This window comes from Pan troglodytes, chromosome X (genome assembly GCF_028858775.2).
Source record: "Pan troglodytes isolate AG18354 chromosome X, NHGRI_mPanTro3-v2.0_pri, whole genome shotgun sequence".
Taxonomy (NCBI): domain Eukaryota; kingdom Metazoa; phylum Chordata; class Mammalia; order Primates; family Hominidae; genus Pan; species Pan troglodytes.
In genome coordinates, this window is record NC_072421.2 from 54,177,854 (window position 1) to 54,191,564 (window position 13,711).

The 13,711-nt window shown below is 40.9% G+C and overlaps 2 protein-coding genes across 4 annotated transcripts in view; one reads left to right on the forward strand and one right to left on the reverse strand.

Moving 5' to 3' along the window:
* The window catches only part of FAM120C (family with sequence similarity 120 member C), a 109,174-nt gene that overhangs the window by 65,868 nt on the left and 29,595 nt on the right, over nt 1–13,711 (reverse strand). For all 3 annotated transcript variants that reach the window (XM_016943768.4, XM_016943772.4, XM_016943770.4), the window contains exon 4: nt 10,971–11,099. In XM_016943768.4, coding sequence (XP_016799257.2) covers nt 10,971–11,099 — 129 coding nt within the window. The remainder of the gene's footprint in view (nt 1–10,970; nt 11,100–13,711) is intronic.
* Nucleotides 1,414–7,386, forward strand: LOC107970930 (large ribosomal subunit protein eL37-like). The gene is made up of 2 exons (XM_054677062.1): nt 1,414–1,471; nt 7,079–7,386. Exons 1-2 carry the CDS (start codon nt 1,414–1,416, stop codon nt 7,384–7,386), a joined length of 366 nt encoding a protein of 121 aa, XP_054533037.1.

A 13,711-nucleotide genomic window follows, 5' to 3' on the forward strand; every position in this document is an offset into this window, starting at 1 on the left:
GACTCTGTCTCAAAAAAAAAAAAAAAGAAAAAGAAAAAAGAAAAGGAAAGAAATAATAGCTGGGCGCGGTGGCTCACACCTGTAATCCCAGCACTTTGGTAAGCTGAGGCGGGTGGATCACCTGAGTTCAGGAGTTCGAGACCAGCCTGGCAAACATGGTGATACCCCATCTTTACTAAAAATACAAAAAAGTAGCCAGGCGTGGTGGCGGACACCTGTAATCCCAGCTACTCAGGAGGCTGAGGCAGGAGAATCACTTGAACCTGGGAGGCAGAGGTTGCAGTGAGCTGAAATCACACCACTGCACTCCAGCCTGGGCAACAAGAGTAAAACTCCGTCTCAAAGAAAAAAAAAAAAGAAAAGAAAAAGAAAAAAAGAAAGAAAGAATAGCTGGCCAGGCACAGTGCCTCACTCCTGTAATCCCAGCACTTTGGGAGGCCGAGGCAGGCTGATCACTTAAGACCAGCCTGGCCAACAAGGTGAAACCCTGTCTCTACCAAAAATACAAAAATTAGCCAGGCGTGGTAGCAGGTGCCTGTAGTCCCAGCTACTTGGGAGGCTGAGGCAGGAGAATCCCTTGAACCCGAGAGACAGGGGTTGCAGTGAGCCAAGATTGTGTCACTGCACTCCAGCTTGGGTGACAGAGTGAGACTCCGTCTCAAAAAAAAAAAAAAAAAGAAAAAAAGAAAAAGAAATAATAGCTAAAAACTCCCCAAATTTAGTGACTGACAAACAGAGATGCAAGAAGCTCTAAACAGTATAAATTCAAAGAAATCCATGCCAAACACATCACTGGCAAATTCTACCAAACAATTAAAGAAGAAATAACACCAATTCTACAAAATCTCTTCCAATAACAGAAGAGGAAAGAACTCTTGCCAACTCATTTCATTAAGTCTGGCATTGCCTTGAAAATAAAACCAGACTAAGGACAGCACAAAAAAATTATAGGTCAATATCCCTCATGAAAATAAATGCAAAAATACTCAATGAAATACCAGCAATTCAAATCCAGCAATACAAAAAGGGACTAATATACTACAATCACATCCTGGGAATATAAGGATGGTTGAATATTCAAAAATCAATCTAAAATATTAATGGACTAAAGAAGAAATACAACATGATCCTATCAATATATGTGGAAAAATGCAATTGCCAAAATACAAACACCCAGGAAACTAGGAATAGAAGATAACTTCCTCAACCTGATAACATGCACAAAAACTACAGCTAATATCCTATTTAATGAAGACTGAATGCTTTCTCTAAAGATCGGGAACAAGATAAGAATATATATTCTTAGCATTTGTATTCATATCATTTGGAAATCCTAGACAGTGCAGTATAGTCAAGAAGAAAAAGGCATACAGATGGGAAAATAAAATAAAATGGTCATTATCCATAGACAATATGATCACCTACACAGAAAATCCCAAGAAATCTACCAAAAAACTCCTAGAAGTAATAAGTGAGTTTAGAAGAGTCATAGAATACAAGGGCAACATTCAAAAATCAATCGCATTTCTATATATTAGCAATGAACAATTAGAAATTTAAAAAACAAAATATCCTTTATAATAGGTGTCTCAAATATGAAATACTTAAGTATAAATATTTTTATATGTACAGTTGTATGCTAAAAACTATAAAACTTTTAGCTGATGAAAAAATCAAAGAAGACCTAAATAAATAGGCAAATAATATTCATGGATTCAAAGGCTCACCAAATTCATCTACATATTTAATGCGATTCCAATAAAAATTGCAGCAGGATTTCTTTTTTGTAGATGTATAGACAAGATTATTCTAAAATTTATATGAAAAGGGAGGAGGTTCCAAGATGGCCAAATAGGAACAGCTCCAGTCTACAGCTCCCAGCATGAGCGACACAAAAGATGGGTGATTTTTGCATTTCCAACTGAGGTAGTGGGTTCATCTCACTGGGGCTTGTTGGACAGTGGGTGCTAGGTGCAGCCCGCAGAGCAGGGTGGGGCATTGCCTCACCTGGGAAGCGCAAGGGGTCGGGGAATTCCCTTTCCTAGCCAAGGGAAGGCCATGACAGGTGGTACCTGGAAAATCGGGACACTCCCACCCTAATACTGCACTTTTTCAATGATCTTAGCAAATGGCACACCAGGAGATTATATCTCACGCCTGGCTCGGGGGGTCCTACACCCACGGAGCCTTGCCCACGGAGCCTCACTCACTGCTGGCACAGCAGTCTGAGGTCGAACTGCAAGGCGGCAGCGAGGCTGGGGGAGGGGCGTCCGCCATTGCTGAGGCTTGAGTAGGTAAACGAAGCCACCCAGAAGCTGGAACTGGGTGGAGCCCATCACAGCTCAAGGAGGCCTGCCTGCCTCTGTAGACTCCACCTCTGGGGGCAGGGCATAGCTGAACAAAAGGCAGCAGAAACTTCTTCAGACTTAAACATCCCTGTGTGACAGCTTTGAAGAGAGTAGTGGTTCCCCCAGCACAGAGTTTGAGATCTGAGAATGGACAGACTGCCTCCTCAAGTGGGTCCCTGAACCCCGAGTAGCCTAACTGGGAGACACCTCCCAGTAGGGGCCGACCGACACCTCATACAGGCGGGTGCCCCTCTGAGATGAAGCTTCCAGAGGAAGGATCAGGCAGCAACATTTGCCATTCTGCAATATTTGCTGTTCTGCAGGCTCCGCTGGTGATACCCAGGTAAACAGGGTCTGGAGTGGACCTCCAGCAAACTCCAACAGACCTGCAGCTGAGGGTCCTGACTGTTAGAAGGAAAACTAACAAACGGAAAGGACATCCACACCGAAACCCCATCTGTACATCACCATCATCAAAGACCAAAGGTAGATAAAACCACAAAGATGGGGAGAAACCAGAGCAGAAAAGATGAAAATTCTGTGTAGAGGGAAATTTATAGCACTAAATGCCCACAAGAGAAAGCAGGAAAGATCTAAAATTGACACCCTAACATCACAATGAAAAGAACTAGAGAAGCAAGAGCAAACACATTCAAAAGCTAGCAGAAGGCAAGAAATAACTAAGATCAGAGCAGAAGTGAAGGAAATAGAGACACAAAAAACCCTTCAAAAAAAAATCAATGAATCCAGGAGCTGGTTTTTTGAAAAGATCAACAAAATTGATAGACGGCTAGCAAGACTAATAAAGAAGAAAAGAGAGAAGAATCAAATAGACGCAATAAAAAATGATAAAGGGGATATCACCACTGATCCCACAGAAATGCAAACTACCATCAGAGAATACTATAAACACCTCTACACAAATAAACTAGAAAATCTAGAAGAAATGGATAAATTCCTGGACACATACACCCTCCCAAGACTAAACCAGGAAAAAGTTGAATCTCTGAATAGACCAATAACAGGCTCTGAAATTGAGGCAATAATTAATAGCCTACCAACCAAAAGAAGTCCAGGACCAGACAGATTCACAGCCAAATTCTACCAGAGGTATAAGGAGGAGCTGGTACCATTCCTTCTGAAATGATTCCAATCAATAGAAAAAGAGGGAATCCTCCCTAACTCATTTTATGAGGACAGCATCATCCTGATACCAAAGCCTGGCAGAGACACAACAAAAAAAGAATTTTAGACCAATATCCCTGATGAACACTGATGCAAAAATCCTCAATAAAATACTGGCAAACCGAATCCAGCAGCACATCAAAAAGCTTATCCACCATGATCAAGCTGGCTTCATCCCTGGGATGCAAGTCTGGTTCAACATAGGCAAATCAATAAACGCAACCCATCATATAAACAGAACCAAAGACAAAAACCACATGATTATCTCAATAGATGCAGAAAAGGCCTTCAACAAAACTCAACAGCCCTTCATGCTAAAAACTCTCAATAAGCTAGGTATTCATGGGACGTTATCTCAAAATAATAAGAGCTATTTATGACAAACCCACAGCCAATATCATACTGAATGGGCAAAAACTGGAAGCATTTCCTCTGAAAACTGGCACAAGACAGGGATGCCTTCTCTCACCACTCCTATTCAACACAGTGTTGGAAGTTCTGGCCAGGGCAATCAGGCAGGAGAAAGAAATAAAGGGTATTCAATTAGGAAAAGAGGGAGTCAAATTGTCCCTGTTTGCAGATGACATGACTGTATATTTAGAAAACCCCATCGTCTCAGCCCAAAATCTCCTTAAGCTGATAAGCAACTTCAGCAAAGTCTCAGGATACAAAATCAATGTGCAAAAATCACAAGCATTCCTCTACACCAATAACAGACAACCAGAGAGCCAAATCATGAGTGAACTCCCAGTCACAATTGCTTCAAAGAGAATAAAATACCTAGGAATCCAATTTACAAGGGATGTGAAGGACCTCTTCAAGGAGAACTACAAACCACTGCTCAATGAAACAAAAGAGGACACAAACAAATGGAAGAACATTCCATGCTCATGGATAGGAAGAATCAATATTGTGAAAATGGCCATACTGCCCAAGGTAATTTATAGATTCAATGCCATCCCCATCAAGCTACCAATGACTTTCTTCACAGAATTGGAAAAAACTACTTTAAATTTCATATGGAATCAAAAAAGAGCCTGCATTGCCAAGAGAATCCTAAGCCAAAAGATCAAAGCTGGAGGCATCACACTACCTGACTTCAAACTATACTACAAGGTCAGTAAGCAAAACAGCATGGTACTGGTACCAAAACAAAGATATAGACCAATGGAACAGAACAGAGCCCTCAGAATTAATACCACACATCTACAACCATCTGATCTTTGACAAACCTGACAAAAACAAGCAATGGGGAAAGGATTCCCTATTTAATAAATGGTGCTGGGAAAACTGGCTAGCCATATGTAGAAAGCTGAAACAGGATCCCTTCCTTACGCCTTATACAAAAATTAATTCAAGATGGATTATACACTTAAATGTTAGACCTAAAACCATGAAAACCCTAGAAGAAAACCTGGGCAATACCATTCAGGACATAGGCATGGGCAAGGACTTCATGACTAAAACACCAAAAGCAATGGCAACAAAAGCCAAAATAGACAAATGGGATCTAATTAAACTAAAGAGCTTCTGCACAGCAAAAGAAACTACCATCAGAGTGAACAGGCAACCTACAGAATGGGAGAAAATGTTTACAATCTACCCATCTGACAAAGGGCTAATATCCAGAATCTACAAAGAACTTAAATTTACAAGAAAAAAATCAAACAACCCCATCAAAAAGTGGGTGAAGGATATGAAAAGACACTTCTCAAAATAAGACATTTATGCAGACAACAGACACATGAAAAAATGTTCATCATCACTGGCCATGAGAGAAATGCAAATCAAAACTACAATGAGATACCATCTCACACCAGTTAGAATGGCGATCATTAAAAAGTCAGGAAACAGCAGATGCTGGAGAGGATGTGGAGAAATAGGAACACTTTTACACTGTTGGTGGGACTGGAAACAAGTTCAACCATTGTGGAAGACAGTGTGGTGATTCCTCAGGGACCTAGAACTAGAAATACATTTGACCCAGCCATCCCATTACTGGGTACATACCCAAAGGATTATAAATCATGCTGCCATAAAGACACATGCACACGTATGTTTATTGTGGCACTATTCACAATAGCAAAGACTTGGAACCAACCCAAATGTCCATCAATGACAGACTGGATTAAGAAAATGTGGCACATACACACCATGGAATATATGCAGCCATAAAAAAGGATGAGTTCACGTCCTTTGTAGGGACATGGATGAAGCTGGAAACCATCATTCTCAGCAAACTATCGCAAGGACAGAAAACCATACACCACATGTTCTCACTAATAGGTGGGAATTGAACAATGAGAACACTTGGACACAAGGTGGGGAACATCACACACCGGGGCCTCTCGTGGGGTGGGGGAAGAGGGGAGGGATAGCATTAGGAGATATACCTAATGTAAATGACGAGTTAACAGGTGCAGCACACCAACATGGCACATGTATACATATGCAACAAACCTGCACGTTGTGCACATGTACCCTAGAACTTAAAGTATAATAAAAAAATAAATAAAATTAAATTAAAAAAATAAAATTTATACGGAAAGACAAAGGAACAAATATAGATAACAGTGAAAAATAATATAAGTTGGCTGGGTGCAGTGGCTCATGCCTGTAATCCCAGTATTTTGGGAGGCCAAAACAGGAGGATTGCTTGAGCCCAGGAGTTTGAGACCAGCCTGGGTAACATAGCGGGACCTTATTTCTACAAAAAATTTAAAAATTAGCCAGGCATGGTGGCACACACCTGTAGTTCCAGCTACTTGGGAGGCTGAAGCAGCAGGATCACTTGAGCCCAGGAGGTTGAAGCTGCAGTGAGCCATGTTTGTGCCACTGTACTCCGGCCTGGGCAACAGAGTGAAACTCTGTCTCTAAATGAATGAATGAATGAATGAATGAATGTGGTGGAATCACTAACCAATTTTAAGACTTATTATAAAGCTACAGTAATCAAGATAGTGTATTACTGGTAAAAGGATAGACACATAGATCAACTGAACAGAACAGAGTCCAGAAATAGACCCACACAAACATGGCCAATTTATTTTTAACAAAAGTGCAAAGGTAATTCAATGGGGAAAAGATAGTCTTTTCAACAAACTGTGCTGAAACAATTTGACATCCATATGAAAAACACAACCTCTCATACTTTATACAGAAATGAACTAAATATGGATGATTTGTTCTAAAATGTGAAGTGCAGAACTATGTAATTAAAAAAGAAAAGCAGGCCGGGCGTGGTGGCTCATTCCTGTAATCCTAGCACTTTGGGAGGCCGAGGCGGACGGATCACCTGAGGTCAGGAGTTCCAGACCAGCCTGGCCAACAGGGTGAAACCCCATCTCTACTAAAAATACAAAAGATCAGCCAGGTGTGGGGGCGCGTGCCTGTAATCCCAGCTACTCAGGAGGCTGAGGCACAATAATCGCTTGAAGCAAGGACGTGGAGGTTTCAGTGAGCTAAGATAGTGTCACTGCACTCCAGCCTGGGTGACAGAGTGAGACCCCATCTCAAATAAATAAATAAATAAATAAGAAAAACAGAAAGTAGAAGTGAGGTGACGAAGGGAACGTCATCATTTGGAAAGCCTCACATTAAGACGCACACATTGCGCTGCTGCTACAGCTCTAATACCTGCCACTTTCAGAAGTCAATGTGTGGCAAATGTCGTTACCCTCCCAAGCATAAAATAAAGTATAACTGGAGTGCTAAGGCTAAAAGACGAAATACCACCGGGATTGGTGTTACTAGTTACCTAAAAATTGTACACCATGAATTCAGGCATGGACTCTGTGAAGGAATAACACATAAACCCAAAGGGGCAGCTGTAGCAGCATCCAGTTCCTTTTAAGAATTTCAATGATTGGTCACGCAATAAATGTTTTGTTGCTTTTTCTTTTTTTGAGATGAAGTTTCACTCTTGTTGCCCAGGCTGGAGTACAATGGTGCAATCTTGGCTCACTGTAACCTCCGCCTCCCGGGTTCAAGCGATTCTCCTGCCTCAGCCTCCTGAGTAGCTGGGATTACAGGCACGCGCCACCATGCCCAGCTAATTTTTTGTATTTTTAGTAGAGATGGGGTTTCACCATGTTGGCCAGGCGGGTCTCGAACTCCTGACCTTAAGGTGATCCACCCACCTCAGCCTCCCAAAGTGTGGGGATTACAGGTGTGAGCCACCACGTCCGGCCAATGTTCTGGTTTTTAAAAAATATTTTTAAAAAAGAGAACAGAAGAATATTGTCATGCCTGCGGTTGGGCAAAGAGTTCTTAGACATCACACCAAAAGCATGACCCATAAAAGATAAAAACTAATGAAAAATTTAAAACTTTGCTCTGCAAAAGATGCTGTTAAAAGAAAAGACAACTACAGACTGGGGGAAAATATTTGCAAACCAGATATCTGTCAGAGCACTCATATGCATTATAAAGAACTCTCAAAACACCACAGTAAGTAAATGAACAAACCAATTTTTTAAAAAAAGGAAAAGACTGTTCATGAACAAATCATTTACCAAAGAGGATATATGAATGAAGTATGCTCAGAACAAAAATGTTGGCCAGGTGCAGTGGCTCACACCTGTAATCCCAGCACTTCGGGAGGCCGAGGTGAGCAGATGGCTTGAGCTCAGGAGTTTGAGACCAGCCTAGGCAACACAGCAAAACCCTGTCTCTACGAAAAGTACAAAAATTAGCCAGGCATGATGGTGTGCGCCTGTAGTCCAAGCTACTTGGGAGGCTGTGGTGGAAAGACTGCTCAAGCCCGGGAGGCGGAGGCTGCAGTGAGCAGAGGTCATGCGACTACACATCAGCCTGGGCAATAAAGTGAGACTGTGTCTCAAAAAGAAAAAAATGTTCATCATTAGTCACTTGGGAAACATAAAACTATGACGAGCTACCACTACGCACTTATTAGAACAGCTATAAAAAACACTGACAATCTGTTGTATAACATGGCGGCTACAGTTAATAACAACGTATTATATTTTTGGAAATTACTAAAAGAGTAGATTTTAAGTGTTCTCACCACAAAAAAAATGAAAAGCATTTGAGGTAATATATATGTTAATTAGCTCGATTTAGCCATTCTATGATGTATACATATTTGAAAACACGTTGTATGCAATAAATATATCTAATTTTCATTTGTCAATTAAAAAAATAAATGGAAAAAAACCTGACAATACCAAATGCTGGTAAGGAATGGAACAGCTACTTTGGCAAGGTCTTATAAATTTAAACATACACTTACCACATGACCCTGAAACTCCATTTGTAGGTATTTACACCAGGGAAATAAAAACTTATGTTCATACAAAAACCTGTACACAAATGTTTATAGCAGCTCTATTCATAACACCATAAATCGAAATAAATCTAAATATTCTTTAACGGGTAAATGGATAAACAAACTGGCATATCCATACAATGACTATTACTCAGCAATAAAAAGGAATGAATTATTGATACAGGTAACACGCAACAACTTAGAAGAATCTCAAAGGTAGTATGTTGAATTAAAGAAGCTGTTCTCAAAATATCACATACTGGGCTGGACGCGGTAGCTCACACCTGTAATCCCAGCACTTTGGGAGGCCAAGACAGGTGGATCACCTGAGGTCAGGAGTTCGAAACCAGCCTGGCCAATATGGTGAAACCCCCTCTCTACTAAAAATATAAAAAATTAGCCAGGCGTGGTGGCGGGCGCCTGTAATTCCAGCTACTCTGGAGGCTGAGGTAGGAGAATCTCTTAAGCCAGGGAGGCGGAGGTTGTAGTGAGCCAAGATCATACCATTGCACTCCAGCCAAGGCAACAAGAGCGAGGCATTGTCTCAAAAAAAAAAAAAAATCACATACTGTATGATTCATGTGATATTCTTTAGAGGATGTAACCATAGTAACAGAAAATGAACTGGTGGTTGCCAGGGGTTAAAGGTAGGTTTGGGTGTTATTACAAAGGGATAGCATGTTTTTTGGGGTAGTACAACTGTTCTGTATTCTTATTGTGATGATGGTCACATAAATCGATACATGTGTTAAAATTCACAAGTCAGCTTGACTGTATGTTAATTTTAAAAATAAGTGAGAAATCCAAATTGAAAATATAAATCAAATTGTTAAAAATAAAACTAACTTATTTTCATAATTTTTAGTTTCATTTTGTAGAATAAAATCCCAGTTGAGCTCTTTTTCCACTATTAACAATGAAATTTTCATTCTTGTTTTATGTGGACTCACTTTAAGCAGTCTTTTTTCTTTGCCCATTATCTTCCATTGAGGAAGAACTCCTTTATGTTAAGATACACAGATGCTCCTCGATTTATGACGGGGTTATGTCCCAATAAACACATCACAAGTTGAAAATATAGGTCAACAATCCATTTAATACACCTAGCCTACTGAACATCACAGCTTAGCCTAGCCCACCTTAAATGTGCTCAGAATACCTTACATTAGCATATAGCTCATCTAACACAGAGCCTATTTTATAATAAAGTATTGAATATCTCATGTAATATACTGAATACTATACTGAAAGTGAAAAACAGAATGGGTATATGGATACTCAAAGTACAGTTTCTACTGAAAGCATATTGCTTTTGCACTATTGGAAAGCAGAAAAATGTTAAGTTGAACCAACGTTAAGTCAGGGATCATGTGTACATTTTTAAAAATTTATTTTCAAATTTCTTTGGGGGAAAGAAAGGTCTTGCTATGTTGCTCAGGCTAGTCTCAAACTCTTAAGCTCAAGTAATCTTCCTGCCTTGGCCTCCCAAAGTGCTGGTATTACAGGTGTGAGCCACCATGTGTACACTGAAACAAAAAAAGACTAGAAAGACATATGTCAGAGTGGTAACTATAGCAAGTTGTTTATGGGTAATGATATTTTATGTAATTTGTTTTCATTTTCTAAATTTTCTAGAATGGGCTTATATTACTTTACCGATTTATTTTTTTTTAAGACGAAGTTTCACTCTGTCACCCAGGTTGGAGTGCAGCGGCGCAATCTCGGCTCACTGCAACCTCCGCCTCCTGGGTTCGATCAATTCTTCTGCTTCACCAAACCCAGCTAATTTTTTGTATTTCTAGTAGAGATGGGATTTCATCATGTTGGCCAGGCTGGTCTTGAACTTCTGACCTCAAGTGATCCACCCACCTTGGCCTCCCAAAGTGCTGGGAGTACAGGTGTGAGCCACCGTGCCCGGACTAGAATGGGCTTATATTACTTTAATCATCAGTAGAAAAAAAGGTAAAGGGCACTTTCAATCCAGGCTGTGTAATGTTTTTTAAAGGAAATTTTGGAGCTCTCATTTGTAAGCATGGAGAAGACAAGCAGCTAGGAAAACTTAGGTGTCACAGAAAAGATCAGGGACCTGCTGGTGTTGCTGAAGAAGGTAAGAAAACGGAGGACTCTTAGGAAGGGGAATGCTAACTTACCTGAGACTGTTTGAAAACATCCTTCCCAACTACATCCAGGTTTGAGGGATCTTTGATGGAACTGACATACTCAGAAACAGCCTTGATCACCACGTCACAGGGAGGAAGAACCAGCTGATGAGCTCGAACCTAGAAAGGCAAGATAAGCAAGGGACACTGACATCAAAGATGGATCACTAAGAAAAAGAGTGAAATTGAGGGGAGATATGGAATTCAAATTTGGTAAATCCACAGAGAGACAGTTAAAATATTTTCTTTAAAAATAGTTTTGCCCCTTAATTCTCAGTACAGAACACTTGGAAAAGATGGAAAAGTATAAAGCAATAAAAACATATCATCCATCTTCCTGCAGAGATAACTACTGTATATGACACTGTCACAATTAATCAGGCTTCCTTTCATGAGACATTTTGGCTTTTTTGCTATTAAATGTAATATTATAATGAGTTGACATTTGGATTCTGATTTGAACTAATCACAAAAGGCCATTTTAAGACAATCAGGAAAATCTGAAAATGGACTGGATATTAAGATGATACCAAGAAATTAGCATTAATTTTGTCAGGAGTAATAATGGCATTATGCTTATGTAAGAAAATGCCCAAGTATTTTAGAGATGTGTACTGAAGAATGTGAAAGGGATTTGCTTTAAAAAACATTAGCAACAACAAAAAAACCCAGAAAGTGTGGCAAAATACTGGTAACTGTTGGATCTGGAACACGTTACAATGGTGATTTACCATATATTATTTTTCCTGTTTTTGTGATACCTAAACATTTTTTTTTTTTTTTGAGACAGAGTCTCACTCTGTCATCCAGGCTGGAGTGTAGTGGTGCAATCTCGGCTCAATGCAACCTCTGCTTCCCGGGTTGAAGCGTTTCTCCTGCCTCAGCCTCCCAAGTAGCTGGGATTATAGGCACACACCACGACTGGATTTGCTCATAAAATATTCCCACTCTGAGATTATACAAAACTTCCCTCATGGTGTTGTCTATAATTATTATTATTTGTTTGAGACACAGTCTTGCTCTGTCGCCCAGGCTGGAGTGCAGTGGTGCAGTAGGGATTGTCTAGAAAACAATTATGTGCACACATGTGCAGTTCCTGAGTTCAAGTAATTCTCCTGCCTCAGCCTCCCGAGCAGCTGGGATTACAGGCACCTGCCACCATGCCCGGCTAATTTTTGTATTTTTAGTAGGGACAGGGTTTCACCATGTTGGCCAGACTGGTCTTGAACTCCTGACCTCAAGTGATCCGCCTGCCATGGCCTCCCAAAGTGCTGGGATTACAGGCATGAGCCACTGCGCCTGGCCCTTAACAAATTTTTAAAGAAAAAGTTTTTAATGCTTTCATAAACTATAAGTATGATGTCTTGCCCACTTTCCAATTATTTAATTACAAGCTTCCTCAAAGTGTAATTACTGAGGCAGAGGGTATAAATTTCCCAAAGGCTTCTGAATTTTTATAAATTGTTTTGCCAAAAGGCTTTATTATTCATTCCTTAAATATTTACTGCCTACTATGTGCCAGGCACTGTCCTAGGCACCAGGGAAACAGCAGTGAACAAGACAGACAAAAATCTCTGCCCTCATGGGAGCTTAAATTCTAGTGTAGATGTGTTGGGATAGGGTGAGGGAAGTTAAACTAAATAAGTAAAATGTATAGTGTAGGCTGGGCGCGGTGACCCATGCCAGTAGTCCCGGCACTCTGGGAGGCGGAGGCTGGCGGATCACCTGAGGTCAGGAGTTCGAGACCAGCCTGGCCAACATGGTGAAACCCCGTCTCTACTAAAAATACAAAAATTAACCGGGCTTGTACTAGATGTAGATAAGTGCTGTGGAGAGAAGAGTAGAGAAGAAGCTAGGGAATGCAAATATGTATGTGCTAATTGTTTTCTAAACAATCCCTACTGCAGAAGTGTGTGCATATAATTTTTTATAGGGTGATCAGGAAAAGCCTCACTGAGAATGAAATTTTAGAAAACCTTCAGGATTGAAGAAATAGCTATGAGGGGAAAAGTATTCCAAGTAGGGAGAATGATAAGTGCAAAGGTTCTAAGAGCAAAAGAAAGAAAGAGATCAGATATGAGAGGGGGCCACAGTAAAGGGCTTTGCAGGCCATGGTAAGGATTTGGAGAGTGACATGAAGAGCCACTGGATAATTTTTTTTTTTTTTTTTTTTTGAGACGGAGTCTTGCTCTGCCACCCAGGAGGAAGTACAGTGGCACGATCTCGACTCACTGCAACCTCTGCCTCCTGGGTTCAAACAATTCTCCTGCCTCAGCCTCCCGAGTAGCTAAGGTTACAGGCACGCAACACCACGCCCAGCTATTTTTTTTTTTTTTTGAGACACAGTCTTGCTGTCGCTCAGGCTGGAGTGCAGTGGCATGATCTCGGCTCACTGCAACCTCCACCTCCTGGGTTCAAGAGATTCTCCTGCCTCAGCCTCCTGAGTAGCTGGGATTATAGGTGCGCACCACCATGCCCAGCTAATTTTTGTATTTTTAGTAGAGATGAGGTTTCACCATGTTGGTCAGGCTGGTCTCAAACTCCTGACTTCATGATCTGCCCGCCTTGGCCTCCCAAAGTGCTGAGATTACAGGCTTGAGCCACCACGCCCGGCCTTTTAAAAAATTTTTAGTAGAGATGGGGTTTCACCATGTTGGCCAGGCTGGTCTCGAACTCCTGACCTCAAGTGATCCACCCGCCTCACCCTCCCAAAGTGCTGGGATTACAGGTGT

Coding starts and splice junctions, on each gene's coding strand:
- LOC107970930 (XM_054677062.1), top strand. CDS start 1,414: ATGATCACCTACACAGAAAATCCCAAGAAATCTACCAAAAAACTCCTA. Junction 1,472..7,078: donor AAAACTCCTAGAAGTAATAA/GTGAGTTTAGAA, acceptor TAAGAAAAACAG/AAAGTAGAAGTGAGGTGACG.